This window comes from Sander lucioperca, chromosome 22 (assembly GCF_008315115.2).
Source record: "Sander lucioperca isolate FBNREF2018 chromosome 22, SLUC_FBN_1.2, whole genome shotgun sequence".
NCBI lineage: Eukaryota > Metazoa > Chordata > Actinopteri > Perciformes > Percidae > Sander > Sander lucioperca.
Window position 1 is genome coordinate 28,572,524 of NC_050194.1, and position 11,339 is coordinate 28,583,862.

At 40.3% G+C, this 11,339-nt stretch overlaps 1 protein-coding gene across 1 annotated transcript in view; it reads right to left on the bottom strand.

Moving 5' to 3' along the window:
* Window positions 1-287: 287 nt before the first annotated feature.
* The window catches only part of rfng (RFNG O-fucosylpeptide 3-beta-N-acetylglucosaminyltransferase), a 25,390-nt gene continuing 14,338 nt past the window's right edge, over window positions 288-11,339 (bottom strand). The window contains exons 3-9 of the mRNA XM_031323954.2: window positions 10,542-10,590; window positions 9,551-9,653; window positions 9,153-9,306; window positions 8,912-8,997; window positions 6,862-7,027; window positions 6,380-6,465; window positions 288-3,340 (exon numbers count right to left, since the gene is read on the bottom strand). Coding sequence (XP_031179814.1) covers window positions 3,265-3,340; window positions 6,380-6,465; window positions 6,862-7,027; window positions 8,912-8,997; window positions 9,153-9,306; window positions 9,551-9,653; window positions 10,542-10,590 — 720 coding nt within the window. The 3' untranslated portion in view covers window positions 288-3,264. The remainder of the gene's footprint in view (window positions 3,341-6,379; window positions 6,466-6,861; window positions 7,028-8,911; window positions 8,998-9,152; window positions 9,307-9,550; window positions 9,654-10,541; window positions 10,591-11,339) is intronic.

Genomic DNA, 11,339 nt, shown 5'->3' on the forward strand with positions numbered 1-11,339 from the left:
TTCAACAAGCAGTTTGTTGTATTTTAGCAGAATACTGAAAGCAGCGGAACTGAGAACACTTGAATATCTGTTTATTTATCGCAAGTAATATCGTTAGCCATATTCAACAACACTATCCCATTCCACATACAGTATTTTCCTTATATTGTGCAGCCGTAGTGAACACACATGCCTGTCAACTTGAAGGTCATACGTTGTGTCAGATAGCATTTAGATCTTGCCTGTGTGTTATCAAGAAACAGGAAATTCCTTGACATTGGCCTTTTAATCTCATTTTAAGACTTCTGGTAGCTGGGCATCCTGCCTTATTTTAAGATATCATATGTTAAAATCATTTACTACACTGGCCGCCACATTTACTTGCAGAAGAATGCCAACCCAAAAAACAAACACAGTGTTGGCTAACAGGACATTTTGACCTGATGGCAGTGTTAAACAAAAGGTCAAAGGTCACTTAAATGAATAGCAACACCCCCTGGGGACCATGAATTCCCAAACCAAATCCCATAGCAATATGTTTGAGATATCTTTTGGCTCCACTAACACACTGCCTTTCAGTGTGGCTCTGCCTTGAAGAAACATGCAGAGCTAAACTACAACCTATGCAAAGAAAGGATACATAATGAAGTTCACTCATATTTACACCAACATTGTAACATGTAACTAGTCGGTAACATACAGGAAGTGACAAGATCAAAGTAGTGCAAAACCATAAAGATGGGCCTGTTAGAAGTAGGCTAATATAAAGAAAAGGTATTTGGCCTAGAACACAAACGCATCAGAACAATTACAACAGACTGAAATAACTGCAATACAAATGCAGCATACAAACCTTCCACCGAGATTTTCTGTTGTTTATGGTCATATCAAACATCAATTCAGTTCATGTTTGAGACCAAATAATTATGAAAATCTCAATAGATCTTAATCACACTCTTTAAAAGTACCTCAACAATCTTTCATTCTAAAGAAACAATCTTGACTTTATATTGACATTGGGGTAACCTGTCAACAGTAAAATAATAAAGTGGTGAAATGACAATAAGACAGTGGTTTGTGATGGAGGACAGTAAGGCCTTTCATTAAACACTCAAACATCTATGCCCTCATTAAGAGAGTAGGCAACTCAAGGCAATGATAATACTGCCGAGTTCTTCACACTGGAGCGTTTGGCTGAAGTGGTTCTCCACTCAGCGGAAGAAGCATGACACTGACATGCAGAGAAGTTTCAGAACTACTTTTTGTAGACGTGTTATCATTGGTTGGGCCAAAGAGCCACTAGATTTTAGAGTACTAGTTAGCTATCTGGCTAACATGAATGTCAAAGCAGTAACTCTGAATGCAGCGACTTCTTGTATAGTCATCAGTTTTTAGGATTATCACTTCTGTAGTCTTGGGCAGTAACCTAGCCCATTTCACTAATGTTAAAGTTAAAACACAGTGGATTTAGCCAAAGGATCTAATATTTCCTTCACTGAACCAATCATAAAGGCAGGTTGAAACTAGTTCTTTGACATGTATCACTATAACTGTAGATATGCAAGTTATTTTTTAATAGCAAAGAAATAGTCACAATACTGGTAGAATTGGTAAGTGGCTAAGTCTGTCTCAACACTCATATGTACACCGATATGTACGTTACAAAAAGGCCGTAATCATTACTCATCTGTCTATACTGACCATGAAGAGATTATTTTATAGCGAGACTGCACTGCACTACACTTGTCTGTGGAAACACAAAGATGGAATTTTATACTACAGCGTTTCTGCTGAGCCGTGGTGGAGCCACTCCTCCAGGTAGCCCATGTAGGTTTGTTGACGGGAATCAAACACCTGTAATAAACCCACATGGGACTCCCAGAACAAGGATACCCACTTGATTAACGTTCACAGCTGTTATGGAGAGGAGGAATAATTACAGCGACTCATTGCTCTTTCAACATACATATGCCGTGTGAGGGTTGAATTAAGATAGACTGTCCTATCCTTTAAGATAACTAGCTTGCCTAGCTCGAAAAAGAAGTTAACTTAGAAAGCATTTACATCTACATTTATTAAGAGTGCTAGGTTTTAAAGTACTGGCTTCCATTTTGCCTACTTCCTGTCTCTATCCACTGTGAGTTAACTTGACCAGCGGAGTACCACATGTGCTGGGATACAGTATGTGGGGTGGTCAAGGTTCCAGATGGAGAAACTATTAAGTGGCTGCCTATTCAACTTAGATGGGCATGGAATTCTCCTGGTTGAGTCATTAACACACAAAAAACTGCCTCTTTGAAAATAGCTCAAAGAGAACAGACGTGTCCCTTAACTTTAGGAGAGAAGTTACTCTGAGTCCCACAGAGCTTTGAGATAAGAAACATCCAACTGCAGTGAGCCTCAAAGTGAGCCGTCACAACACATACACAATAGCGGAGGCAATGCAAAAGCTGTTTTTGACATTGGGCTAATTCAGCAACTAGGGTGCAGCGTTGGATCCTGACTACAGTGGCAAAGCCTATGCTAGGACTCTTGTGCTGCAGATGTCGACAGAAGCGTACAAATGGAAAACCCTCCCATTATTTAACTCCAATTGCGTGCCTTGGTAAAATCAAATAAACTATTACAACTAGGAAGATGACATGTCCATTTTTTCCCATTTTGCTGATCGTGATTACAGACTAAACCATATAACATGAATGCGGCATTCTCTCACAGCTCTAGCTGGAGTCTTCTTGATAGCGATGACCAAGCTAAGAAAGCTTATCAAACTTTGGGAAAATCATGAAAAATTATGTTCTCATGAATTAAGTTGAAACATTTCTACCTGATGGCCATGACATGAACATACAATTTGGTAAACTATCTAGGACACTGCTGTGTATCTCTGTTAAGGAACATTGAGGTTAGCGTTTATAGTCAACTCTCAAAAGCTAATTTACTTTTGGGGGTAATACGGCTCTGGCCACTAGTGGCTTTACCCACACACATGCTCCGGTAGCCAGAAACAAATCATTCTTTGGTTCCGCCTATTTAAATTGAGTTAAGGAGTTATATACACCTTGCCTGTCGAATAGCTTTGCCTCTGAGGGGTAACAAAAACAACCTACCACTAGCACTGCATTCATGAAGCATGAGGTGAGGCTACATCAGTCATCGTCCAAATGACGCGTGACATGGCATATTTTTCCAGCTGAACCTAACTTGATCCCAACATGGCAGGGTGAGGCAGTGGAATAAATGTTTAGCAGGTATGAGTGCTACAGGATAAAAACCCAGCGTCTTTCAGTTTGTGTGGCGATGTTGGAGCTTCGGACACCAGTTAGTATCTGGATACAGAAGGCAGTGCACCGTCTTGAACCTGGATGGGAAGAGAAGAGCATCATGGACAAATTAACTTCTCTCTTCTACTCTCACAAGAGCAAACTTCAAGCGTTCAGTGTTTCCCAGAGTACAAGCCTTCAAAGGGATTCTTATGCACAAAAAAGTGTAGCACTGATCAATTCAACACGTTTTTAGGATTTTTGTCACCATTTGTGACATGTGCTGACTTGACCTAAAACGTATACTTCCCTAAATATTACTGCAGAGGAGCGCAATGATTACTTTTGATAAGAGAAGTCTTATAGCTCCATCATAGTACAGTTTGATGTGGAAGAACTCGACTGGTCTGCACAGAGCCCTGACTTCAACCTCATCCAACACAACTGGAACGCTGACTGTGAACCAGGCCTATATTTGTTTGTTTTTTTTTGCACATTCTGCACTCAATCCATTCAGTTTTTTTCTTATGTTAAACAGCTAACTGTATACATTTGTTTCTGTATTTATTGTTTATTTATTATTAATGTTTAATTAGTTTGTTTATGTATGCACCATTCACAAAAGCAAATTCCTCGTAAGTGTAACTTACTCTGGCAATAAACCTTCTTTCTGATTCAGATGTCCACATATTGTGCATGCAGTGTACACTGCAATTAGTTAAACTCATTCATCTACAGTAAGAAGAGGAACTCTTAATATATTTTTCCAACATCACTAAACAGACTGGAAAGTATCATGAATAGCTCTTACAAATATAAAAACAGAACAAAATGTTACAAAAAACTAAGTGCCAACTTAGTACCATTAAAAAGCTTTGATCCCTTGTGATACGGCTCCTTAGGATTGCCTCAGAATAATGCAAATGTTCATGGTACCAGAGGTTGATCACCTCAATGAATCACAACTACTTTGTAAGGTCATATTTGGCTCAGAATAGTGCTTTAACCCTAGTTTGAAGTCTCATGGATATAGTATATGATTAATTTAGGGCTGGGCGATAAATCGATTTTATCGATTAACTCGAATGTGTAGTTAACGTTGATTTGTTTAAATGAAAATCGATTTTCTCCTTAACATCCGCCGACGCTCCCCTCTGGGCTCCCGTAGCTCCGAACAGGCTCAGCCCTCGCCCCGCGCGTTTGCCTCATAGAGATACACAAACAACATGGCAGCGACAGGGACTAACATTAATTCTTTTCTTAACTAGTAGTTTCATTACTTACTTATCCGTAATCTCCGCCAAAATGACCGGCAGCTCGCGGTGCTCTGTCCCTGGCTGAGAGTCACCTATTCTCGGATAACTGAACCACCAGCTACCGCTGACCTGAAGGACCACCATGCGGGGCACCAGAGGCGGTGTTGAGGAACTCTTTTGCGGCTCGACACATCTACTAAATGCCGCTGATACGACCGAGCTGTGACGGAGGTCTGTAGCGGCTTAAACAACTAGCAATCGCCGCTCTGTAGCACGGAGCTCCTCTTCGATGTTTGTTTTTACCGCTAGTTAGCTACTACGAGGGAGCTTGCTACAGGTATGCTACATTCAAGAGACCATGGGATGTTAATGTACGTTACTCAGCAACAGATGAAAACAGGGACAAGGTTGCGCATTAGTGCGCAATAACGTTAAAATGATTTGAACTTTTAGCGAGGAACGAGAAGTGAATTACCTGTATGTGTGAAAACAGCTTTATCTCACGCATCCGTTTTGTTGTTGTTGAATATATAGCCCCCTCCCCCCCTCCAAAAAACAAAAACAGTGGTAGGGAAAACACTCAAACCAATTTATATTTCCACAAAATTGGCATGAATAATCATAATGGTATACATGCCCCATGTGTGTGTATGAGTCAAAACTAAATAAAGTTAAAACTTGTTTTGAACAATTTCTTTGTCTTCTGCAGATTGATTTTAAGTAGGGGAGAAAAAATCGATTTAAATCTTAAATCGGATTTTTTTTGAAAAAATCTGGGATTTTATTTTTAGGCCATATCGCCCAGCCCTATGATTAATACATGTTGTACAGAGCCATGGGAGTGTGCAGAGGACAACCCAGTCTCATGGCAGTCCGTGAAATGTTCACGTAATTTGATCTATTGATTTGTGTACACAGACACGTTAATCTAGTTTTTTTCGTGATGGTCAGCACGTTTATTAAACTAATGTATTTCAATGGGAAGCATCTTTGGTGATCACAGCACGATTCTTTCTGCCAGTCAGGCTGCAGCAGAGAAGCTGTATAGCTTTACTATTATTGGTATTTTTAGCCCAGTAACCGTTGTTTTAATCAACATTTATTCACCAGATCTTATCATGGTTTATATGTATTTCGCTGATTTTTTGAAACGTTATTACAGTGCATAACTTACTGCAACCAAACTGAGCAACGTGTTGTTGCTGGTGACAAAACCACTGATTAAATATGTACATTGAAGCGATACTGGCGTTGAAGACCCACTGATCGTTGTCCGATTCTCTGATATGAATGCCCACATTGCATTGTGGGATATGGGCTTTGAATGCGCCCCGCTCGGATCATATCATAGTGTTCTGTATTACAGCATACTGTAATATTTCACCGGTAATAAGACTGAAATATTATTAAAATATAGAAATGAATACCTTGATAACATCTAAATAAATGTTGATAGATGTAGTGTTATAGTTTTAAAAATATCAATAAACAACCAAGGAATCCAGCTTCCCTGGCAATAAGACCGAAATAATAACATTAAAAGAAACACATATAAACCATGATAAGATCTGGTGAATAAATGTTGATTAAAACAGCGGTTATTGGGCTAAAAATACCAATAATAGCAAAGCTATCCAGCTTCTCTGCTGCAGCCTGACTGGCAGAAAGAATCGTGCTGTGATCACCAAAGATGCTTCCCATTGAAATACATTAGTTTAATAAACGTGCTGACCATCACGAAGAAAACGAGATTAATGTGTCCGTGTACACGAATCAATAGATCAAATTACGTGAACATTTCACGGACTGCTGTGAGACTGGGTTGTAGAGGAACAGAAGGGCCAAATTAGTAATATCGGTAATAGTTATTAATATGCCTACCTTGTGGGGTCCTCAGCCAGTGAAAAGCCTCCAACAATGCTGACCACATTTCTTCTGTTTTTAAAGCCTCCGAAGCTGAGAGTCACCTGTTGCAAAACAAACAGAAAATGCAAACGGTTAACTTCGTAGAGAGCAGATGATGAAAGGAGCTCAGGAAAAACACAAACAATAAAAAATATAATTGATGCTGACATTTTCATATGAAAGTGCCAGAAGAAGGTAGTCAATCTGTAAACATCATTCAATGACAACAATTAATTTAATCAATGTATTTCAATGGAAAGGATGACAGACCAACATGTACATGTGCTTTTATAGTCTGACAGCCTGACATCTGATGTCCCTACCCTTCCGCTATCTATTTCATGCTATTTCAATCTATTAACATGATTGTAGGCGGACCATACTCCAGCGCTAACACAGCGCTGTGGAGATAGATCTGGCAATGCAAGACTATACTGTACACAGAACCACACACTCACCTGCTCCAGCACTGTGTCCGTGGGCAGCTTCTGTAGGTTCTCCAGGTGAGAGTGGAAGAGGTGTGTGTGTGTGAGGGTCACCTCCAGCAGCGCTTCAATGATGTAGCCGATGGTGCAGTCGTCTGGTAGTCGGATCCTCTCTGCTGTGCTGATGAAATTCCCCAAACTGAAAGCAGAGGACACGGTTTCTGCCTACGAAGCAAAGTGTGTTTTCACACCAACAACAGCCGTTTACAGCAGCCATTCTTAAACATACTCCTCCTAAGTAATATTACTCAGGCATACAACTAAAAGGTACCTTTAAATGATTTGGGGTCATATAAGGGGTTTCTTTATTTAGTGTGGAGCCACACAGAGGTTTTGAACCAGCAAACAAAGAAAATAAAAAAGGCAGTTCGGGTCAAATATTTTTGGACTATGTAGGACTGCAAAATATTGACAGAGGGGATGGAAATACATCAGCTGTGAAAATGTATCATTGACAATTGATCACTGCAGCAGATGCTTTTATTTAACATGAAAAGGAGGAGTAGAACTGCAGCCCGGTTGCTTCATCAGGAGATAGATGCGCAAGGCGGGGGTTTAATGTTTGAAAGCTTCTATCTTCTTATATGAAAATGAAAAACACCCAGGTGACAGCAGTAAATCATATTACAATGAATTACAACATGGATACAAAGGGCTCTGCAAGTTTTCTGTTCAGTGCCTCAAAACCACAACATAAGCCAGAAGAACGGCAATACAACCATTATTTAACCACTTTGTTTGGTCCGCAGCAGACTAGTGATTTCCTACATTTACTAGAATGCCTTTGGTCATTATTTCAAAGCACAATCTGTCTATCTATAGGAACACATCAGGGTTAAATGTCAGATTTTGTTGTATTTTTTGTGTTGCAAATTAAGGAATAGATGGTGATGTGAACAGAGGAGGCAGAGAAAATAGTTTCCACTTTAGCTCACAATGCATTGAAGCTACATGATGCTTTTAAACTACAGAGACTCATGTCACCCTCTGGAAACTCCTGTTCTCTTGACATTACTGTCACTGTGATTATTTCCGTCTTCATCTAAACTTAGGGGGCTTTCACACCTACCTTGTTTGGTCTGGACTTTTGGACTTTTGAGTTTGAACCAAACCAAAATTACAGGTGTGAAACCTCCCCCGTACCACGGTCCGGACCAAACGGACGAAATTTGGTCTGACCAAAAGAGGTGGTCTCGGTCCGGATCAAACCGAACCACGGTCCGGTTTGTTTCTACTGTGAAAGCATTTCTGGTATGGTTCGGACTTTCGGACCAAATACTGGAAGCTCTGGCAGGCTATATTTGTGTTAGAAGACCGGGGAAGCTCCGTTAAGGAACAGCTCAGTGTTTAGTGTGTACGTGAGAGAGGGTAACGGTGTCAGCGCTCAGAGCAGACAGCTGTCTGCTATCAGAGCAGAGAATATATCAGCAGTTTACTTGTTAAGTGGTAGTAAATGTACAGTGTAGGTTTCAGTTTGTCTCTGAATAAATGCTGCAGCTCCTCAAACCCCAAGTAAAGTTCCCGTGTCTCGCTTCTCAACAACGCAACAAAACAAAAAGAGCTGCAGCAGCACGGGGAGAGCAGCAGTCAGCTGGAAAATAACCGACACAGAGAGAGGATAGGAGAGGACGGGGAAGCCCGTCTACAAACCAATCAGTTACAACTGTCAGGAGACACAGCTCACGTATGTGATGACAACAGGCCGTAGTTTTGTCATGTATAGGTCTTTAGGGCGCTTGCATAACTGCATGAAACCAAAACTTACGGGATCAAATATTAAAACATGAACCCTGGTCAGGACCTTGGTTCGGACTTTCAGGTGTCAAAGCCCCCTTAAAAAACATACCGGAGCTGACTACAACAAGTCCAGACATTCTTAGAAACAGCTTACAGACAGGGTTGTTCTTGCTGTACATAAAAAAACGTTGGTTTTCTATAACAAAACGCAGCAACGCGAGTACCCTGGCTTCAGAAGGTACAACAGTTTGAATTAGTTCAAAGACCAGGTGAGTGCCTGACCTACCTGGCCCATGGGCTCATTTTCAGTGCCAGGCCTCTGCTGATACAGAAACCTGCTCCACCTGTGGCAAACCAGAACTTGACAGACACCTGAAATGAGACAAAGACAGCCAGCTGTTAGGGCTGTACTTGTCTAAAGAAGTTTGATGCTTTTGTGGCATCACACAGATTTGGCTTCATTGCTCGCTGCTATATTTGTCAGTTTGTGAAGCTAGAATCTCTTAACAAGGTACAAGCACACTGACCGATCCGTCACTCTTGACCCTCTCTGCAGCCTCTATAGGATGATCCAGGCTGGGCCGGCCCAGGTAGACATCCTGGCTGTGGTGGTAGGAGGAGAGCAGCCGCAGCAGGCTGGGCAGGATCACATAGTTATCATCATCCACATGGCAGAACCACCTACAGCACACAGGGGGACAACAGAAGATACATGAGTACAAATGTATACTACAGTTCCACACTCATATGTACAAAAACAAAAATCTGTGTAGACTGTATCTGAGTGTGCATGTATGTATGACTGTATGTGTACAAATTAGTGTAAAGACAGGCCACACACACACACACACACACACACACATTAAATGCTTCCCTGCAGTTTAACTAGTCTGTTCAGATCAGGCCCAGAATACATTTCACTCACTTCTTCTGAGACTCGATAAATTTATCGTACTCCACAGACATCTTGCAGCACAGAGCCTGTCGGGTGTGAGCTGCTGAGCAGTTAGTGTTGATGATGTTAGCTCCTGGTAATGAGACAGCAGAGGACAGCACAGTTCAATCCCATGCTGCTGTGTATCTGCAGTATCTTACATGTTGGTAGCAGATGATTCACATATAGTACATAAGCACTGGAGATACCGCATCATAAATGTTAACATTCTTCTTCCATTTGTGTGTACTTGCAGTAAGCTTGGGCAGTATCAAGGCATAACAGTATGGCAGGGTATTTAAGAAACCCTGAAGTTATTATTTTCAATACCGTCAAAAATACAGACTTTCTATTAAACTGATACTGCTGTATTGATGCAGGGTTTCGGCCAGTGTATTGCACGTCCACTGGCCCCAGTTGACCGACAGCGCCGGGGTCTATTGGGGATTTCTTTCTTTTTTTAAATGTATTTTTAAGATGTTTTTAAACTAATGTGTTATATAAGTTAGTCGCGAAGTTAGTGACAAATTTTGGATATATATATATATATATATATATATATATATATATATAAACTGGAATCTACATATATATATATACACACACACACATCATTTTACAGATAGAGTACATCTAGACCACACTATATTAGTCAGCTAACTTGACTACACAATTGCACACAATTGAGTGTGTAAAAAGTAGTCAGCAAGCGAAGTCTAAATAGTAAGCTAAAAGTAATGGATAAGACAGATACTGTTATACACAATTACTCAAATTTAACTGGCTCACTTGCCCAAAATGTAAAAAAAAAAAAAAGATATTTGGTGCCCTAGCTATATTCTATTGTTGATTATTGCAACAAAGGGTTATGCATGTTTACTCTGATTTGCTGGGTCACTACATAGTATGGCTACACTAAAACAAATAAAGAAACATTTTGAACTTCACTTTTATTTCCTATTAGGACTGTCAAGCTTCTTACCTGTTCTCATCCTCAGCTCCTTGTCCTCACCGTCAGTGAATATGTAGGTCTGAAACAGACAAAGACACCCTGTCAAAAAATGCAAGTGCAAGCACAAATACACACACATTCATGCTCTCCTACCGGGACACAATAAAGTGATCCATTGTTTTCTTTTAGATGAGGACACAAGCAAAAATCAGACACACAGACACAATAGTGCCAGACAGTTGGAATAAAAGAGAAGTAGAGGAAGAGCACATTTCACATCACCCCATAATGCTTAAACTGAGTGCATTTTTTTTACCAACAGGCCCGCTGTCGGTGTGGAAACCAAATAAATTGAGAATAGGGCTGCTATTTTCATTCTTGAATTGATTATTTTCTCAGTTAATCTATTAGTTGTTTGGTCCGTAAAATGTCAGAAAATGGTATGTTGATCGGTCAAAATGTCTTGTTGTGTCCACAACTCAAAAGGTATTTAGTTTCCTGTTGTAGAGGAGTGAAGAAATAAGAAAATATTCACATTAAAGAAATTTTGACATCTAAGTGAGTCATCTGTGCTCTGTTTAAATAATAAGTAAATTGCATGCTCATTATCTTTTTTTGTTTCTCTTTAGGTTCTGTTGTGTATATAAAACCAAAGTTCACCTGCTACACTGACAGTGAAGTTTGGACCGGTGTGTTTGTTCAACGATCATCATTCTCGTTCCATCTAGATTCCAGTTTATGTAAGAGCCTCCGATAGTGAAGGCTTTTCCACAGACCTCTATATGGACAGTTAGTCATGTACAGTGTACATCAGACAGAGGCAGACAT